Genomic DNA, 22,487 nt, shown 5'->3' with positions numbered 1-22,487 from the left:
TAATTGTTTGACAGTCAACATGAATTCATTTATATAAACCGTTTCACAAGGTAAAATGAAATGTTCTTTTCATTTGAATAAATATTGATTGATTGATTGTTGGTTGCTTAACGTCCAGTGGCAAATATTTCATGCATATTCAGGACGAGAACAAGTTCACAATAAATTCAATAGGTAGGTTGATACAATAGAGGCCATCTGGGATGATGGTCGGGGAAATTTGGACTACCACTGGAAAATGAGGGTATATTGGATAGGGACAGAAATTTTGCCTTGCAACAGGCCACCTACGGACCCCTCAAAGAGTTGTTGCAAGGGTTCTTAACGTGCAAAGAGCGTGGCACTCTCTTTACACGAGGCATCGGATTTAACGTCCCCCTTCTGACCGGACGTGACTGCGAACTTGATACATCCCGCACAGCCAAACGGCAAGCGTTTTACTGCCGGTCGGGAGAAGACCAAATGACCATATTTCTATACCCCAGTCACCCTTGGGGTATTTGAATAAATAAGATGTACAAGAAACATATCCACTAAAAAGAAAAAGAAAAGGAGGGTTGATGTACATGTCCTGGACGTACAGAACTTAAAAAATACATATTAAATGTTCTTGTGGTCAGTGGTCGGATTACCATAGTTACACATAAAAGTTTCATGTCCAGTCATTTGACTTTCTTATCGAATGTTTATACTGATTTTTATATAGTTATTTTCTTTCATAGACAAATGAATCTTCTGTGGCATTAAGAGGCTTAGATGCGGTCTCGAAGTAGCATGCAAACCTTTTGGATGAACATGCATGTTAAAATCTCACTCCACTGTGTCAGTATAGTCTAAAGCATGTGAAATATTCATTTCTCCCAAAGAAACATATAACTTCCCGCTGGACCTTAAACATTGATCAATCCATTCATATGTATACGATTGCTTTCATTTACATATTTGTCAATATTCATATTTATTAAGTTCTAGTCCTGAAATCTGAATATTCCCTTTCCTTCGTTAGATATTTAAAAACCAAACATCCATCCAAAAGGATAGTAGTGATTGCAATCAAATATTCAAAATATCAAAACACAGAATAAATCAAAAGCGTAAATTAATGGCTGCATAAACTTATTCACTCATGTTGTTAAAAATGCATACATTTGTATCTCATAATTCAGATATAAGTTATCGATAACAAACTTTATTTTTTTCATAGAAATACCTTCCCAATGTGAAAGTGAAATGAAGCAGAGACACAAAAAGAGAGACATAGGGGAATCACCTCAACATGTGAAAAAGAAGAAAATAAAGACAATTATGATTAAAAGAACAATATTCGTCACTTTTTACAGCATACCATTTGACTACAGCAAGCAATTTCTTTATACAATCTATCTTCATTTTCTTGAAATATTGTTGATATTATTTGGTGTTCATTTTCACATTCACTATAGACAGGTTTTTTTCGATTATCCCCCTTAGTTAGAGACGCGACTCCTATGTGCCGTCGTAAACAGCGCCGCCATTACAACCGTGAAAAAATTGTAAACAAGCCTTTATTGTCAATCGATCTTAACGAAGAAAATCAACATAATGTCAACAGTAGCAAAAGAATGGAAACCTCCGGGTGTTGATAAAGTCAAAACATGGATTGACGACATGCGTGTATGGCCAAATATGATGTACGGAGATATTTACAACTTTCTTGTGGAGTCGAAAGCAGTTGACGGTCAACAAATGAAAAACTTTAAAAGCCTTCAAAGCTTTAACTATTTTCAAAGTGGAAACGTTGGTGTTACAACGCATTATATTAACAATAATAAGACAATTATGTTTATATGAGAAGTAAGATCGTCTCAAACAGTCTCAAGAACAAATGAGGTATTTGTACTTTGTAATGAAGATGGCTCAATAGTAAACGGGTGGTGTTCGTGTATGACTGGTCAAGGCCATACATGTAGTCATGTTGGGGCTGTTTTGTGGAAAATTGAACATGCAGTTCGAAACAATTTGACAGGTGTAGCATGCACGGATGAAAATACAAAATGGAATCGTGGAACAACAAGACATGTGGAACCAAAGCCCCTATTGAACATTATTTTAAAAAAACCGAAAGCAGGGGAAGATATAATGGACAGTGACGAAGATAATAACATACCAGGTAGTCGGGATACACTAATGTATACATTGGATAGAGAGTTTAAGGAAGCAGTTAACAGTTCTAAACTACTTCCTTTATTCAACATCAAAGGAACGACGGCAAGTAAAAGTTTTACATGTAAGCCTTTCACTAAGGATATAATTCAAGATCATGGCGATCATACAGCCTTAGACTCATGCGGAAAGTGTTCTAATTTCGTAAATAAGTACATTTCTCTCACTCCTGCTAAGGTCCAAGAGTTACATATGAACACCAAAGGACAGAGTGGAAGTGTGTTGTGGAAGGATGCCAGAAAAATACGCCTTACAGCTAGCAGTGCTAGCAAAGTTCCAATAAAGGAAACCACAGATTGCTCTGCATTTATCAGAGAACATTAGTACCGTAAGTTTACAGGGAATAATTTTACACGATATGGTAATGAGCAAGGACCTATTGCGAAAAAATATTTACAGTATGAGGGCCATAACGTTATTGATCACGGGATGTATGTGTCGTTGACAGAAAATTGGCTCTCAGCTAGTCCGGATGGCATAATGAATGGGGACACTACACTGGAAGTGAAATGCCCATTTCCTATTACCAACAAATGGAATTGTTTAGACGAACTAATTGCCAATACAAAATATGATGTAGAAACAAATAGTGAGGGGATTTATGTATTGAAGAAAAAACGGAGCAGAGCCTACTTTATGCAAATACAATTAACAATGTTTTGTACCGGGTTACATAAAGCTAAAATTTTTATTTGGAGAAGTCCAGATGATAACATTCTTATAGATATAGCTTTTGATGAAGATTATATTCAGCAACTAGTTCGCAGATTAAGGACGTTCTATTCTAATAAAATGCTGAACAGAATAGTCGATGAGATTGACAATGATCGTCTTGTACTAAGTAGAATATTTAGAAACTTTATGAAGTAATTAAAATTGCACAAGCTGATTAAATTATTTCTATTCTTTCGTTTAATTTAACTTAGGTTAAACCTTTCACACGTTCATTTTAAGTAGTGACACTTCCTTTTTTAAAATATGGCAAATAAAAACATAAAACGGAATAATATTGGATACATTTTGGTGTCAATAAGAACAGATTTATGTATGTACATTTGAATCATTAAACAGTGACAAACAAATGTAAAGAAGAATAAAATTATGTTTTATTTTTAATTTATTTTTTTACTGTAATCAGTTGTAGTGCATGTATATGTACAGGTGTGGTTGCCAATAAGACAACTTCAATAAGTATCAACAAACTAAGCAAAACAACAATGTTAACTAATATACATGTACAAATGTATGTCACCAGTCTTCAACAATGAGCCCCCCCTTATGTACAGGTGTGGTGTGATTTCCAATAAGACAACTTCAATTATAAGTATCAACAAAAAAAGCAAAACAACAATGTTAACAAATATACATGTACAAATGTATGTAACCTAGATAAACAGTCTTCAACAATGACCCCCCTCCCCCTTATGTACAGGTGTGGTGTGATTGCCAATAAGACAACTTCAATTATAAGTATCAACAAAAAAAGCAAAACAACAATTTTAACAAATATACATGTACAAATGTATGTGTCCTAGATAAACAGTCTTCAATAATGAGCCCCCCCCCCCCCCAGAAAAGCATATTTGAAAAATAATTTTACTTAAAGCTACATGTTGTATAAACTGATAAATTGTCCTGCATTATACAACTAACATACATGTAGGTATATTTATTGAAAGGAACTCATTCATGCACTATTTAGTTTAGTAAATATTATGCCTACATTTGTATATATAAATGTATACATGTACAAATGTATCCGACTGGTATGACACATAATGATGATTGATTGTTTTTTAATGTCCAGTGGCAAATATCAATTGAACTATAAGGTGTTAGGTTAATAACAGAATTGTACACACGAGACCAAGTCAAAATAAACTATCTGAATAAAGAACTTAAATTTCAGCAAATTCATCAGGTTCTCTTATTAAGTCTGATCTTAAGTTCACAAGGGCTGAACATACAAGAAGAATGTCATCAAAGTTTTTCAAGGGGGACACTGGAACAGTACTACTTAGAATTTTGAAAACTTTAAGTCTACGAATCGCACGCTCCACATGAATTCTTACTCTTGCTATACGCCTGGTTGTTGTTAAATCCTCATTACTAAGTTGTGGTTTACATTTTGTAAAGGCTGGAATATTCAGTTTGACTCTTGAGTGGGAAAAGTAAATTATCAATTGTGAAACCCCTATCTGCCATCACCTCGTCTCCTGGCAAAAGATACTGACAAAAGCCACTTTTTTCTACTATGAATTTATCACTTGCCCTACCTCCAAAAGCCCGAGATATAAACATTACATGTCCATGAGGTGCAATGCCAACAAGATATTTTACAGTAGTATGTGACTTGTAGTTACTATAAGTCTCTGACCTACTCTTAAGGTTTGTTGGTCTCTGTATAAATGTCTCAGCACAATCAATTATCACAGTTGTACGAGGATAATTTTCCCGAAAAGATTCGGGAATACAAGCTCGAATTTTTTTCTCATGGAAGCCAAACAACCAAGCCTTTAAGTTGTTCATCAAGAACTGGCATCCAAGAATTAAATAATTTACATGCCAAACTTTTTGAAATACCAAAGCGACGTCCTAAATCATCAAATATCAAATGAAGTTTTAACCTCATCAGTACAAGCAAAAGCTGATCTGCAATATCTAGTTGAAAATTGAATTGATTGTCTGCACGTAGTAATTCCACTAAAGTAAAAAAAAAACTTCCTTGGTTACACCAGTATATAATAAGGCGTCCCTGTCAGTCACAATGTTCGTATTTGCTGACATGGTCCCCCCTTCCATTTTACTCTGAACACCTTTCTCCTCTGTCAATAAAAGTTTTGTCTGAGTTGATGTTGTCTGCATGTCTGACCATTTTTCAGCATAGGGATGGTCGTCATGAATAAGAAAGTCCGTCTCATCATACTGGGTAGATTTAGTTACAGTTTCAGGATAAGCTACATTAAAACTACATGTAGCCTCGGGATACGTTTCATTGTCATTATTTACAGAAATGTCTAGAGCTTCAAAACCAGTAGAGTCCGACACATTATTGTCATCAGAATCATTCTCATAACTTAATTTTAGCTTTTTCACAGCCGTTTCACGACGTGCTAACTTGCGTCTGCCGGGTGTAACTTTACTGTCATAACCAAGTTTTAATTTTGGAAACGGATTTCTTTTTGACGGCGCACCATCAAGAAAATGTTCGGAACATACATAAACATGTTTTGGCAAAGTTTTTTCTGTTAATTGCTTTTATCCACTCGAGTTTTGTTAATTCGTCAGAAGGCATCAAATGAAATTTGTATGGGATCAAACAAGGACAGTCATTGTGCAACTCGTTGTGTAATTCACAAGAATTGCCTCCACCTTTTTTATAACTTTCGGCGCTATCCATAGTTAAATAAATTAATAAATAAAAGAAACACAAATGTAAACCGAAAATCGATAATACTTTGATCAATGCACGTGCTTTATTTTTCACGGTTGTAATGGCTGACCGGTCACGTGAGAGGTTAATGGATGCGCCCATGTTTTCTAGGTCAGTTGTAGATAAACCCGTCTATATGTTAACTGTTTTTTATATACTTCTGAGTATTTTATGGGAATATATTTTAAGAAACCACCTGATATGGTTAGCACGTCCACAAGCTGAATGTTATAACATAGTTTAAAAACACTGTAAAGAATATGTTTTTTTATATCTTATGTTGATATTAAAAAAAAATGTAATTTTTTTTGTTGTGCTTCAAACATACCACGAATGTGGCAGAAAGAGGTTATTTTATATCTTTCTTGAATAATTATTTCTCAATAATAATCAATTATCACTAATCTATCAACTATCAATCACTTATCCATCAGTAATCGGTCTTAAATAGATCAGTTATCTAATCCGTCACTAATCGACCACCCTCCTGAGAGAGTTTGATCGATTACTGATCGATGACTTCAAGTCATCAATCGAGTACTGATCAAATATGATCGATTAATGTTCGATTACCGATCTGATCGATTAGTTAAGTCTGGATACCTGCAGTGATACCAATATATTTCAAATAACAACAAAAAATAATAATTTCCGCTTGGTATTAAAACCAGCATTTAAAAAAGACTAGTTTTTTTTAATTTCGTACAAGCAATTTTGGGGTTTTTGGACCCTTTGAAACCCACTGGAAGCAATTTCTCTTTCTAATTTTCATATTGAATTTGCTGGAACTTGTTACACACAACAAAAACTAAATTGTGTATCTAAAAATTGAATAAAATATTTACACTTTTTTTAGAATTATTGATTGTACAAGAAAATCCACATTTAATAAAAACGGCCCATACAGAAGGTATACACAGAATTGCCACTATCAATCTATCTGTACCATATCTTCTGCCAATTAAGGCACACCTCCTTGAACCCGGAGTACGGTATATAAGAAATGTTAGATATATACATAGTCCAAATAATTATGACGTCTTGAAAGGCTATTATTATTTTTTTCTTTGACGCCTTACATCGACGTCATAATGCTGAAGCCGCCATTTTCGGTTGGACTTTGAGAGCATATTTTGCTCTCAACTTTACTTTGAGACCCAATTTAGCCATCAAATTTTTATTGAAGGCTAAAACAAAATGCATATATAAAAATTCTTACCTTTTATGTGTTTGTTTGTGCAAAATATTTCCAATTAATCCCTACATAAATAATAATATAAGGAACAATTCCATCCGAGGCGGGAACATGTCGACTGCAATTTTTAAAACGTTTGTCTGATTTCCTTTAAGGAGATTATAAAATAATTTTTACACCAAACTCGGTAAAACCCGAATTTCCGGAACCATTGTTTTACATTATCCGGAAATTCAGGTCAATGAAAATGTACCGAGTTTGGTTCAAAAATATATTTTATACACCTAAAATGAAGCATCTTTAGGAGAAATCAGCTAAACGTTTTAATAAAGCAGTAAATTCCTTTTCAAAGTCCAACTGAATATATGAGTTTGGCGTTATGACGTCGATGTAAGGCGTCAAAGAAAAAAATTATAATAGCCTTTCAAGACGTCATAATTATTTGGACTAGATATATACACTGAATATCCTCCACCAATATTTGCAGTAAATGAAATGGGTCTTATTCATTTTGTTAAATATGCCATGGTGATACAATTTCACAAGTGTTTAAAAAATGAAGATGGGTCAGTACTTTTCATTAATCGCTTATCCATCCCAAATTCATGTATAAATGAAATGGGTCTTATTCATTTCGTTAAATATGCCAAGGTGATGCAATTTCACAAGTGTTTAAAACATGAAGATGGGCCAGTACTTTTCATTAATCGCTTATCTATCCCAAATTCATGTATTTGGTTTTGATGTTATATTTGTTATTCTCATAGGATTTTGTCTAATGCGTAGTCCGTTTCTGTGTGTGTTACATTTTAATGTTGTGTCGTTGTTCTCCTCTTATATTCAATGCGTTTCCCTCAGTTTTAGTTGATTACCCCGATTTGGTTTTTATAGTCGCCGTCAGCTGAAATTCGTAGCGGTTATCGGTAAAAATCATCTTAACTATCAATCGCGTTCACTCGAGATATAGTTTTTCACATTCCATTCATAAATCGCAAAAAGAAAAACCACTACTGACCTACCTTTTAAGTGATCATACTGTAATAATCCTGACCTTCACATTTTCCAGAATATTTTCCATTGTAATTCCGCCATCTTCGTTTCTATGAAGATCATTTGTTTACATACGACATTCGTCACTGTACGCAGTTTCTTGAAATGTTCCTTTCATTGATGTGATAAGGTTTCCCGCGCTTTATGCAAATTTTATGAAATTGAGCTCCACGGAAACACTTCCGGTAAAAACAATGGCGGATTCCACCATTCAAAATTGTCTATGAAAAAGTGAAGGTCAGGATTATTACAGTACGATCACTTAAAAGGTAGGTCATTAGTGGTTTTTCTTTTTGCGATTTATGAATGGAATGTGAAAAACTATATCTCGAGTGAACGCGATTGATAGTTTAGATTATTTTTACCGATAACCGCTACGAATTTCAGCTGACGGCGACTATAGTCTATTGATTTATGATTTTTGAACAGCGGTATACTACTGTTGCCTTTAAGTAGACAGATATATATATAGAGAGATTTATTTGGAGAGTTCATATCCAGCACAGAGCAGGTGCATTGTTATCAAATGATAATTGGTTAATTTCTTGACAAATTTCCTACCGCTGGTCCGGTATTCCCTCCTCACTATTTAATTTACATAATTTTAAAATACCGTAAACGTCAAAAATTTTATTTACCTGTTAATTGTATATGACCAAAAAAAATTGCACATATGCGGTACAAGATAAACGCATGTCTACCTTTACGACTTGGTGCCGTTATTTCACATACAAATAATGGTTAAGGTTTATATTTGTAAAGCGTTTAGTTGTATTAAAAATATGTATTTGTGTAAATTTAGATTATTAAAGTGTGTTTTGTTTTGCATAGTCATCTTTTTATTATATCCTAATCCGACTTAAAATGACAAAATTATTTCAAATAATAATTGCGTGATCAGCAGATCAGGCGATCAGGAAATTAGAAATTAGCGAGCATAGTTCACGTCGAATGAAAAGTTCTTAAATGATAGCAGAATGTCGACGTTTATGATTTAATTCACCATTATGTGCATCATGTTAGGCAGTGGGTATCTCAAGATCCTGGAGGTCAAATATTTCAAGTAGTAGCTTTTTTTAAAAGCTTGTCGTGTTTAACAGAAAAGACGGAGATCCGTGGTTTTGGGGTAGTTTTTTTATTGGAATCTTCCACTCTAATAAGTAATATGAATGTATTTTTTTGTTTTCTTTAGGTTTCTGTGTTTTGGTTGTATTTCTGGAGCAGTGTTATGATGGAAGGAGGCTATATAGTCCAACATGTTATTCAAAATTTAGATCAACATTTTAACTACAAATTTCGTTTCTGTTAGAGCCGTGAGGCTTTGTGTAAGAAAGGGCTGTTTCATGGCATTGGTAATCCCAATAAGCCCCATAGCTAACGTCTCATTGAACAACTCCCAATTTGCACCATCCCATGGTAAGTGCAAAGGTTCTACTTCCCTCCACTGCCTATATGCCTGATCATAAGAAAAAAAGCTTCATGCCTCTGTGCCATTGACTCAATTTTTGTCATTACTACTATTTTTAACGAATGTTAAACACTCATCCTTCTCTACTGGAACATACTTAACAACCTGGATTTGGATTTCAATAAATCCTCCAGATTAGTGTATTTGTTAGACCAAATATCAGCTTTTAGTTTTGGGTTCACACCCAAAGCCAGTGGGAGTGATAAACCAAGTAGGCCTCTTAACTCGTTTGAAAATGTACCTGTGTTTGGAGTGCCCTGTAGAAGATGGTTCACCACCTACTGACTCGGAGATCCTTCAGCTGGCATGAAACACTGTTGACCGCTTCTGCTAATAACATTTGAGCAGGACGGATGACTGCTCTCAGATGATTGGTTCTCAATAATATTTGTTGAGTGGGACTGGGATGGTGTCGTCATCTCTGTTGTATTACATGTACTGATATCTTGCCTTGGTGGACAAATGGAATTAACACCTTGGTGTGTTGGTATCAAATTGGATCTGGTGAGATTACATCCCTGCCTTGAATAACACCAGTGCTTTTGAGGATTGTAACTACTGTTTGGGCGATAATTGGAGTTGCGACCGTCAATATTCTCAGAATTTGGTCATCATTATACGTATTTGGATCAATTGGATTGGACTGTACATGTGGATTATCAGCTGACAACTGGCCGGAATTAATATTTGGATTTGAAGAGCTTGGTACATGATTGTCACTCCCAAATCTCAACTGCATATGTTTGCCATTACTTCTCCAAGTCTCTGTGTGTTTTTCCGTTTACGATTACTTCTTTTAGGTACTTTGGATGGCATTTCTGATAAAACGGTTGCTGGAAAAAGAGCACAAAATAAATTGAATGCATGATATAGAACTTCCATATCAAAATAAGTGCAATAAGAACATTTTGAACATATGTATACCATCTGCAATTCTCTCTTATACCATATATACTCTATACCCTTAAATTCATTTAAGTGCCGTGTGCTCTGATTCTAAATATTATATTTTATCAACCATATATACTTTATACCCTTAAATTCATAGGAGGTTGCACTGTGCCTGAGGTAATAGATGTGGTCGTTTTTGTAGACATTGAAGTCGTTGCAAATGGGACTGACGTTGTCAAGGCAGGTATCAACGTAAATTAACTTGATGAAGAAACTGGCGCAGACGTTGAAATGGGATTACCAGTTGTTCCGACGCGAATTAAATTTGTTGCTGGTACCGCTGGTTGTAAAGTTGCTTGTGGGAATGTTGTTGGTGGCAATGTTGGGTATAAAGCTGAAAAATGAGCTGTTGTCTTCAATGTTGGCTTCGGCGCTCTAGTTAACAAAGAAGCTGGAAATTTTGGTCTTTCAATATGGGATGACCGAATTGGTTTGATTGGAGACGGAAGTGTGGATTTTTCTCAGGCTGGAATATAAGGATGGTTAAACACTGACGAAACTGGCGATGAATTGTATTTTGGTGGCTCTTCTACAAATGGTATTGTGGTATCGTTGCTATTTTTGTAGTGAAAATCTTTATTTTGATTGAAGATGACGATTTCTTCTTGATCCTCGCAAAATTTTAGTTGGTCAAAGGCTGTGTCACGTTGTTGATAGTTCAACGGTGTTTTTCCTATTGTTTACTTCCCTGTTTAGAACATGGTCCTTATTGGGTCCTCACCATTCTATTGTGTTGATGTTTTTGTATGTTGAAAACATTTTCAATTGAATTGCCTTACAACACAATTGAGGGGTAAATAAACTCATCATAGATACCAGGACTAAATTTTGTATATACGCCAGACGCGCGTTTCGTCTACAAAAGACTCATCAGTGACGCTCGAATCGAAAAATAATGAGATCGGATTATTCAAATAAGAATGCAAAAAAAAAAAATATTTACAAAATATTCAAGTTGTGAATATCAATTACAAAATTATATTGGATTAACAACAAAATTTTCACATAAGTTATTTTCTCTAGATGTTCATATATATTTACAACAAAAATTTTCACATATGTTTTTTCTTTAAATGTCTATATAATTCTCATTCGAAATCCGATTCTGAGTCCGTTATATCAATAACCTTCGGTCTTATTGTGGTATGGTATTTTCTCTAAATGTTTATATATATTTACAACAAAATTGTTCACATAAGTTTTTTCTTTAAATGTCTATACATGTATATAATTCTCATTCGAAATCCGATTCTGAGTCCGTTATTTCAATAAAAGAGGGACGAAAGATACCAAAGGGACAGTCAAACTCATAAATTTAAAACAAACTGACAACGCCATGGCTAAAAATGAAAAAAGACAAACAGAAAAACAATAGTACACATGACACAACATAGAAAACTAAAGAATAAACAACACGAACTCCACCAAAAACTAGGGGTGATCTCAGGTGCTCCGGAAGGGTAAGCAGATCCTGCTCCACATGTGGCACCCGTCGTGTTGCTTATGTGATTACAAATCCGTTAAATAGTCTAATTCGGTAGGTCACATTCATGAAAGGGAAGGGGATTGTAGTTACGACGAAAGGAACATATCCGATATCATTTGTGAAACGGTTATTCTATAACAGTCAACCAACTCGTGATGGGCGTCCGTAAAATTTACGAAGGGATGCTTTCAACTTCACCATTTGGAACTCTTGGTTTAATAGCTTCCTTGTGAGCAGTAATAACCTTCGGTCTTTTTGTGGTGAAGGTTTGCTCCTGAAATAAAAAAAAAGAAGAAATATTTTAGAAATTATAAAACTAAGAAGTAGCTAGCAATATATCATCAGATATATTTCTATTTGTAGACAATTTTAACAATCTAGACAAATAATCGAGTACAGATTCAGTCCTTCCTTGGTGAGTTTGTAATATTGTCAGATCCAACAGATGTTGTTTGTCTTTAAATCTCTCTTTAAAAACAGAGATCAATTCATCAAAATTAGATTTTTTTTTGTGGCCGAAACTGTGTCATACCAAATTCTGGCATGGTCTTGCAAATGGAAGGGGAATGACTCTGCACTCTTTTGCTTCGTTAAATCATAAAAGAACAGTATTGTTTAAAAGTGTTCAGCCAAGTTTCAGGGTTTTGAGAATTATCACCCTTGAATTTTTCAATCTTTAAAAAAGAAGACATGTTAAAAATTTTCATAGGTGGTATTGATGTCCTACCTGCTGAAATAGCTGCTGAAGCGGTGGATGTTGTTGTTGCTGGTGGTGGTGCAGAGTCGTTGAAATTGGTATTGAAGATGCAGATGAAGATGGCACTGTAGTGGCTGCTGTCACAATTGCTATGGCTGCTGGTGCCGTGTTTGAAGAAAAATGGGACGGCGTCTGTAATAAAATTAACGGTACCAATTTTCTTGCACCAGATGCGCATTTCGACAATACATGTCTCTTCAGTGATGCTCGTGGCCAAAATATTTGAAATCCAAAGCTTATATAAAAGACGAAGAGCTATAATCCAAAAGGTCCAAAAAGTATAGCCAAATCTGTAAAGCAGCCAATGAAAGATTATTTACCAGTAATGGCGTTCCGGGATACGGTTGTTGAACTGGTCCAGGTGGTGATGTCCCTTTAGAATGCGTCAGGAAGGCTTGTAGAATTTTGGGTCGAACCAACCGTGTTGGTTGTAATGGCCTGATTGGAGTTGAAACACTTGAAGGTATGAACGGGTTATGATCAGGAACAGGTCCAGTTAGTTGGTCACTGTATTGAGGAGGAAGTGTCCACGGATCTTGGACGAATGGTATTGTGGTGTCCTCGCGTTCAGGAATATTTGTCCTCACGTTCAGGAATTTTATTTTTGAAACGGTGTTTAAGTACGAATTGCTCCTCTTCTGGCAAAATGTTCAATTGATGAAACGCTGTATCTAGCTTATGGTGTTCTGCCTCTTTACTGTAATTTAGAGGTGTTTTTCCTGGTTTTGTAGGTTTTCCTGTCGCTTTAAACATCCTGCACCATTTTATTGTGACAATTGTTATTGTGTTTTATAATCCTTGCTAAAGTATTGACGTATGTAACAATAAGGGGGAAACAAACTCACAATCAATTGGTAGATAGGCCGGAATCAGCAGCAGGAAAAGCTAAAATACAATAAGTGTTCGAATTCTTTAATGAAGAATAAAGTTAAAACATTACAATATTAGATAATTTTGTTTTTGTTTAAGTATTTGTAAATTGAAAACATTAATAAAAAAGAAACATACATTTTTCACCAGGGGAGTTAATCTTATAAATGGTAACATTTAAATGCCCCTTATTTAGCTCCCCTGATAAAAAGCCAGCCTACAAAAAAAGGTGGCGTACAAAAAAGGCCAAAAGGCGAATTCAGCTTTACCTTAAAGATGAATGAGCCCACGCCATCCAAGGTGTGTCTTGAGTTCTAAAATATCATTTTAACTTTGAATCAGACCACAACCAATTGACACATATAATCACATATAACTTTAACAATATACTTCACAAATAACTATAACAAATACTACACATATATATGTTTTTGTACTATAAAACAACAATAAAGGAAATGTTACATCAACTAACATGACTTTGACCATTGATAGTCTTTATGAGCAGGCAAATCCTGGCCTCAACCGTCTGTATGACATATATCTTATATCTTATATCTGTATATATAATACTATTATTGCACGTTAGGCTTAATAAACCTTGAATGTACATGATGTATGTTCACATGAGGAATTGAACATTAATAGTATCACTTTCGAGTCGCCAGCACACACTCAATGAGTTTGATTCGAAATACATACATGTATGAATGAAATATAGTATAACAATACATGAACATGATTAAAATATTGATAACTCACAGGTCTATTAATACATTAAAATGTATACACATACTTGTAGAATTTCGAGCAGGCAAATCCTGACCTCAAAGTCAATACCATTTCTTAACAATATACTACCTTTAATGGTTTATATAGACAATGACTGATCATGAAAAATAATCAAAATGGCGACTAGGCATATCCTAACATCACTTTCTGACTTAATATTCGACTAGTGAACATCAGCACATTACATGCGAATAGATTCAATTCTAATATATCTTTGCAAAGCATTTGAATTCCAGCGACACAACTTTTGAATTAATTGCTCAGAATAGCCTAGGCTGGCAGCATTAGTTGCTGCACATATACGAAAGCTATGTCCCTTGTATTGACCCCAAGGGTGACTGGGGTATAGAAATATGGTCACTTGGTCTTCTCCCGACCGGCAGTAAAACGCTTGCTGAAGTGAGGCGTCCGTTTGGCTGTGCGGGATGTATTAAGTTCGCAGTCACTTCCGTCAGAAGGGGACGTTAAATCCGATGCCTCGTGTAAAGAGAGTGTCACACTCTTTGCACGTTAAGAACCCTTGCAACAACTCTTTGAGGGGTCCGTAGGTGGCCTGTTGCAAGGCAAAATTTCTGTCCCTATCCAATATACCCTCATTTTCCAGTGGCAGTCCAAATTTCCCCGACCATCATCCTAGATGACCTCTATTACAACAACCTACCTATTGTATTTATTGTGAACTTGTTCTCGTCCTGAATATGCATGAAATATTTGCCACTGGACGTTAAGCAACCAACAATCAATCAATCAATCCCTTGTATTGAGTAGGATTTAAACCTATAATAGTAATTAACTTTTTCATCTGTTCTGTCACAAAGTGTGCAGATACATATTGCCCATTGGTAAGTTGAAATAATGGGCCCGTATTATGCTTGAAAGTGTTCACAAAAGCATATAATGTATTAACAGGACAAATTCTAGGGGAGCTAGGCAATGCTGACAAGAAAATTGTTACTGGTTTGTTAGTTTTGTTATTTTTAAAAAACCATAGTGTTAATTCAACACCCTTTAATATGCCCTTTTCCCAAGTAAACAAATATCTTGACGCTGAATTACTCTCCCTATAGACTGTTTTGATCTTACAACAAGCTCTCCAAGCCTAAAAAGCCATTAAATGCTACCAAACATATAGTTTTTAGTAAAAGTTGATGAACATGGAGTCTGACTACTGATGGTAAGTTGATGATCATCTTGTCAAGGATTGCTTTTGTAATTGGTAGTCTTGCATCTGCAGATGGGGTTAGATTTTCACAACCTTTCACAGCTTTGCGAATAATGAATAAAGCTGTAGGGTCCTGAATGTTTAACATTTTATGTACATAACTTAAAGCAGAAATATGTGATGCTATTGTAGCAGGTTTTAAACTTTTAGTGAACAAATTGCCTATAAAGTTAGCAACTTGAGCTAGCTGAAGCGGCAGAGAGATCTGTTGGTGACCCAGGAATTCAATTAACTTTTGCCATGTTTTTTGGTATAAAGCTTTGGTAGAGGGTGTCAAGGCTGAATTTATTAAATGTTTGGCTTCATCAGTCAAATCTCCAACAAATGTTGGGGAACAAGTATTGGACTTTGTTCCAACCATGGTGCTGCCTTCAGTGCTTTCTGAAATTGTAAACGTGAAAGGCTATCAGCTATAATATTTGTTTTACCCGGAATGTGTTTAGCTTTGAATAGAATGTTGTATTTTAAGGCAACAGAAACCAGACGCCGAACTAGTTTCATTAAGATTTTGTCTTTACATGTTTGTTTGTTGATGATTTGAACAACTGTCATGTTGTCAGACAAAAGCAATACTTTGGTGTTTTGAATGTGTTCGCCCCATAACTCAAGTGCAAGCACAATAGGTAACATTTCCTTTGTTGCTATTTTATGGTGTTCCAGATGTTTTGGCCAAGCCATTGCAAACCATTTATAACCCATAACACATGCAAAACCTAGAGAACCAGCTGCATCAGTATACAATGATAAACTGTCAGAAGAAAGCCATTTATCAGCATAGAAAACTAATTTTCCATTAAAATGATCAATAAAGGATTTCCAAATACCAATATCAGCTTTAGACTCTAGTTAGTCTAATATAATGACATGGATGAGAGACTCCTATTGTGAGGTCAATAAGTCAAAATTGATGAGACCAATTAAGGAGTGTAACTGCCTTAGAGTAACTTTCTTCCTCCTAGAAAATTCATGCAATTTTGCTTGAATTTTTTCAATTTTCTCTTGTGGTAGCCTACATTCCATTATAAAAGAATCTACCTCTATACCGTAAATGGTTATGACAGTTGTAGGTAAAACTGTTTTTTCCTTTTTAATGGGAATACCTAGTCGATTACATAACTGAATAAAAGTTTGCAAATCTTGGTTGCATTTTTGTGATTGAGGGGGACCAACAAATAAAAAATCATCTAAAATATGTGACATGCCACCTGACCGATATTTTGACTGCATTATCCACTGTAATGCTACACTTAAAGTCTCAAAAGGTTTTGGGGCACTACTTGCACCCATTGGAAGACATTTATCATAGTAGAAAAACCCATTCCAGCTAAAACCTAAAAGATTGTAGTCAGATTTCTGTATCGGGATAATGCGAAATGCATTTTCAACATCGGTCTTAGCCATTTGACAGGATTGGGAAACAAACTCACAATCAATTGGTAGATAGGCCGGAATCAGCAGCAGGAAAAGCTAAAATACAATAAGTGTTCGAATTCTTTAATGAAGAATAAAGTTAAAACATTACAATATTAGATAATTTTGTTTTTGTTTAAGTATTTGTAAATTGAAAACATTAATAAAAAAGAAACATACATTTTTCACCAGGGGAGTTAATCTTATAAATGGTAACATTTAAATGCCCCTTATTTAGCTCCCCTGATAAAAAGCCAGCCTACAAAAAAAGGTGGCGTACAAAAAAGGCCAAAAGGCGAATTCAGCTTTACCTTAAAGATGAATGAGCCCACGCCATCCAAGGTGTGTCTTGAGTTCTAAAATATCATTTTAACTTTGAATCAGACCACAACCAATTGACACATATAATCACATATAACTTTAACAATATACTTCACAAATAACTATAACAAATACTACACATATATATGTTTTTGTACTATAAAACAACAATAAAGGAAATGTTACATCAACTAACATGACTTTGACCATTGATAGTCTTTATGAGCAGGCAAATCCTGGCCTCAACCGTCTGTATGACATATATCTTATATCTTATATCTGTATATATAATACTATTATTGCACGTTAGGCTTAATAAACCTTGAATGTACATGATGTATGTTCACATGAGGAATTGAACATTAATAGTATCACTTTCGAGTCGCCAGCACACACTCAATGAGTTTGATTCGAAATACATACATGTATGAATGAAATATAGTATAACAATACATGAACATGATTAAAATATTGATAACTCACAGGTCTATTAATACATTAAAATGTATACACATACTTGTAGAATTTCGAGCAGGCAAATCCTGACCTCAAAGTCAATACCATTTCTTAACAATATACTACCTTTAATGGTTTATATAGACAATGACTGATCATGAAAAATAATCAAAATGGCGACTAGGCATATCCTAACATCACTTTCTGACTTAATATTCGACTAGTGAACATCAGCACATTACATGCGAATAGATTCAATTCTAATATATCTTTGCAAAGCATTTGAATTCCAGCGACACAACTTTTGAATTAATTGCTCAGAATAGCCTAGGCTGGCAGCATTAGTTGCTGCACATATACGAAAGCTATGTCCCTTGTATTGACCCCAAGGGTGACTGGGGTATAGAAATATGGTCACTTGGTCTTCTCCCGACCGGCAGTAAAACGCTTGCTGAAGTGAGGCGTCCGTTTGGCTGTGCGGGATGTATTAAGTTCGCAGTCACTTCCGTCAGAAGGGGACGTTAAATCCGATGCCTCGTGTAAAGAGAGTGTCACACTCTTTGCACGTTAAGAACCCTTGCAACAACTCTTTGAGGGGTCCGTAGGTGGCCTGTTGCAAGGCAAAATTTCTGTCCCTATCCAATATACCCTCATTTTCCAGTGGCAGTCCAAATTTCCCCGACCATCATCCTAGATGACCTCTATTACAACAACCTACCTATTGTATTTATTGTGAACTTGTTCTCGTCCTGAATATGCATGAAATATTTGCCACTGGACGTTAAGCAACCAACAATCAATCAATCAATCCCTTGTATTGAGTAGGATTTAAACCTATAATAGTAATTAACTTTTTCATCTGTTCTGTCACAAAGTGTGCAGATACATATTGCCCATTGGTAAGTTGAAATAATGGGCCCGTATTATGCTTGAAAGTGTTCACAAAAGCATATAATGTATTAACAGGACAAATTCTAGGGGAGCTAGGCAATGCTGACAAGAAAATTGTTACTGGTTTGTTAGTTTTGTTATTTTTAAAAAACCATAGTGTTAATTCAACACCCTTTAATATGCCCTTTTCCCAAGTAAACAAATATCTTGACGCTGAATTACTCTCCCTATAGACTGTTTTGATCTTACAACAAGCTCTCCAAGCCTAAAAAGCCATTAAATGCTACCAAACATATAGTTTTTAGTAAAAGTTGATGAACATGGAGTCTGACTACTGATGGTAAGTTGATGATCATCTTGTCAAGGATTGCTTTTGTAATTGGTAGTCTTGCATCTGCAGATGGGGTTAGATTTTCACAACCTTTCACAGCTTTGCGAATAATGAATAAAGCTGTAGGGTCCTGAATGTTTAACATTTTATGTACATAACTTAAAGCAGAAATATGTGATGCTATTGTAGCAGGTTTTAAACTTTTAGTGAACAAATTGCCTATAAAGTTAGCAACTTGAGCTAGCTGAAGCGGCAGAGAGATCTGTTGGTGACCCAGGAATTCAATTAACTTTTGCCATGTTTTTTGGTATAAAGCTTTGGTAGAGGGTGTCAAGGCTGAATTTATTAAATGTTTGGCTTCATCAGTCAAATCTCCAACAAATGTTGGGGAACAAGTATTGGACTTTGTTCCAACCATGGTGCTGCCTTCAGTGCTTTCTGAAATTGTAAACGTGAAAGGCTATCAGCTATAATATTTGTTTTACCCGGAATGTGTTTAGCTTTGAATAGAATGTTGTATTTTAAGGCAACAGAAACCAGACGCCGAACTAGTTTCATTAAGATTTTGTCTTTACATGTTTGTTTGTTGATGATTTGAACAACTGTCATGTTGTCAGACAAAAGCAATACTTTGGTGTTTTGAATGTGTTCGCCCCATAACTCAAGTGCAAGCACAATAGGTAACATTTCCTTTGTTGCTATTTGATGGTGTTCCAGATGTTTTGGCCAAGCCATTGCAAACCATTTATAACCCATAACACATGCAAAACCTAGAGAACCAGCTGCATCAGTATACAATGATAAACTGTCAGAAGAAAGCCATTTATCAGCATAGAAAACTAATTTTCCATTAAAATGATCAATAAAGGATTTCCAAATACCAATATCAGCTTTAGACTCTAGTTAGTCTAATATAATGACATGGATGAGAGACTCCTATTGTGAGGTCAATAAGTCAAAATTGATGAGACCAATTAAGGAGTGTAACTGCCTTAGAGTAACTTTCTTCCTCCTAGAAAATTCATGCAATTTTGCTTGAATTTTTTCAATTTTCTCTTGTGGTAGCCTACATTCCATTATAAAAGAATCTACCTCTATACCGTAAATGGTTATGACAGTTGTAGGTAAAACTGTTTTTTCCTTTTTAATGGGAATACCTAGTCGATTACATAACTGAATAAAAGTTTGCAAATCTTGGTTGCATTTTTGTGATTGAGGGGGACCAACAAATAAAAAATCATCTAAAATATGTGACATGCCACCTGACCGATATTTTGACTGCATTATCCACTGTAATGCTACACTTAAAGTCTCAAAAGGTTTTGGGGCACTACTTGCACCCATTGGAAGACATTTATCATAGTAGAAAAACCCATTCCAGCTAAAACCTAAAAGATTGTAGTCAGATTTCTGTATCGGGATAATGCGAAATGCATTTTCAACATCGGTCTTAGCCATTTGACAGGATTGACCATATGATTTGACCAATTGAACCACATTATCAATAGAATCATATGAAACAACAGAATATTCCATAGGAATACCTAAGTTAATTGAATCATCTTTTGGAAATGACAAATCATGAATTAAACGAAATTTCCCATCTGACTTTGGAACCAACACTGGAGGTGAACAAACAAACAATGAAAATGGAGGTTCTTTAAAAGGCCCAGCAATGCGACCACTTAGACTTTCTTTTGCCAATTTAAGGTACACAGCATCTGGATTTTCTGTAGCTGATTTATGGTTTTTACATGTTTTGTTACTTGGTGTACCTTTAAAATTAAGTGAAAACCCAAAAGTGAAATCATGTATTAACATGTTACGTAAATTCATATCATAACCCTGCAATTCCTGTCCCAGTAACTCAGCGTTTACCGGCGTTGGTATGTTGTTTCTGATTTGGCACCTGTTTGTTCTGTTGGGCATTTTGCTGTGGTTTATATTCAGTGCATTGAAATCTTGCGTGTGAGCCTTTACAGTAGTGGAGGACATGCTTGTATGAGCAAGGTTTGTTGCAAGTTTGTCCTCTGTTAAACAAGATGCATGTTTTGATATTGTTTGTATGCATTTTTTTATTGTAGTATTGTGTATTGCCTTGGTTTTGAAAACGTTTGTTTTGTCTTACTGGTTGGGCACGAAAATTCTTGTTTTGGATATTACTTGTATTTGCTGATTTAGTGTATAATTCATCAATTAGTTTCCCCCAAAGTAGCTTAATAGTTTCTCTTAACCTTCTAAATTTCTCATCATAAATTCTCCAAGGTTCATCTCCATATAAATCATACATCTCCCTAATATTATGACCATACTTAAGTAAATGCCTTGCTTCCTCAAGGCATTTCTCAATGTAAATATCTGAAAAAACTAAATATGCAGATGTCCACTGTTCAATGGAAAGTAGAGGTTTGTTTGACCTTGAGTTTTTGTACAAAGAAAATTTTCTATTACTTAAAAATAAACTGAATGGGTCCTCTACATAAGAAGACGTTAAACTATTCATATCAATGAATTCATCTGACCATATTTTCTCTTTTATTTTTTGTGAAACAGTGACCCCCAATTGGATGCCATCTGATACTTGAATTTTAAGTGAATTTTCACTTGAATTATGTGTGTTGACTGGCGGCTCACCTGAAAAAAGTGTTTCAACCACAGTTTGAATATCAAATTCTTTAGAAGTGCTGCATGTCCGGTTCAAGACTGATGTAGTTGTATCATCAGGTGCCACTGTGCATGTAGGATTTACATGTATTTGTGTTGTGCTCTTCTCAGATGCTGCTGATGTAGGATTAGGAGTTGATACTGTGCATGAAACTCGATCAATGTTAACGTTCTGTGTAGATGTTGGTATCTGAATCGTTCCATGTATATCAGCCTCAATATTAACACCGTTAGATGTAGTTGGCGGATTGCTTGCATTTGTTTTGTCTGGCTGTCAACGCAGGATCTCAGCTGCCAATTTTGTGTAATCAATATTTGTTTTTTGTGAGTTGGTTGATCACTTTGACGGGATTTTCCTCTTATGGGAGGCATCTCCTGGCAGTTGTTGAGCTGATTGCAATTTTATGACTTCAACTGATGATACTGAAACAAAATTAGATTGTTAATATATTGGTTTGTGTATAATATACACAACACAAAATTGTAATGCCAATGGCTTAAATACTAAATGTAGTTTATTGTACACAGTGTGTATATGTATGTATTTATAGGTACAGAGATATACAAAAGGAAAAAAAATTACTACAAGCAGCACAGTTAAAGCCAATTCCAGGTACAATGAAGTTACACCAGCTGATCTTTCAGGAGGAGTATGAGATTGCTTACAGAAATATAAGTTGTACTTGCCAGGAACCAAGTGACTGCTCATCGTGTACAGGACAAGAAATCAAATTTTCAAGGATAGTGGCAGATAAAATACAGCAAGAAGTCAAAACAAAATTGAAACCACAATCGTTAGAATCTCCTTATGCTGTTGACTTGACTGAAGAAAATCTACCCAGTAAACCAAAAAAAGCAAAAACAGAGGAACAGACAAATACTGAATTGCCATTTGACATGAATGAAACAATATATTGCCTTAAGAATGTGAAATCACACATACAGTTAAAGAGTAGATGTAGCCAACTTATAAAAGACCTTGGGACCT

At 35.1% G+C, this 22,487-nt stretch overlaps 1 protein-coding gene across 1 annotated transcript; it reads right to left on the bottom strand.

Annotated features, from left to right (window-relative positions):
* Nucleotides 1–18,243: 18,243 nt before the first annotated feature.
* LOC139496145 (uncharacterized) lies at nucleotides 18,244–21,745 on the bottom strand. Its single transcript, XM_071284611.1, has 2 exons — nucleotides 21,470–21,745; nucleotides 18,244–19,273 (listed from the first exon to the last, which is right to left on the bottom strand). The coding sequence occupies exon 2, from the start codon at nucleotides 19,251–19,253 to the stop codon at nucleotides 18,750–18,752; it is 504 nt and encodes a 167-aa protein (XP_071140712.1). The 5' UTR covers nucleotides 19,254–19,273; nucleotides 21,470–21,745; the 3' UTR covers nucleotides 18,244–18,749.
* Nucleotides 21,746–22,487: the final 742 nt, after the last annotated feature.

The sequence above is a fragment of the Mytilus edulis genome, chromosome 11 (assembly GCF_963676685.1).
Source record: "Mytilus edulis chromosome 11, xbMytEdul2.2, whole genome shotgun sequence".
NCBI classification, from domain to species: Eukaryota; Metazoa; Mollusca; class Bivalvia; order Mytilida; family Mytilidae; genus Mytilus; species Mytilus edulis.
Note: the sequence above shows the minus strand (reverse complement) of the source record. Positions and strands in the feature narration are given on the sequence as shown.

Bases quoted from the DNA above. Each gene is read 5' to 3' on its own strand.
- LOC139496145 (XM_071284611.1), bottom strand. From the start codon at position 19,253: ATGGTTGGAACAAAGTCCAATACTTGTTCCCCAACATTTGTTGGAGAT.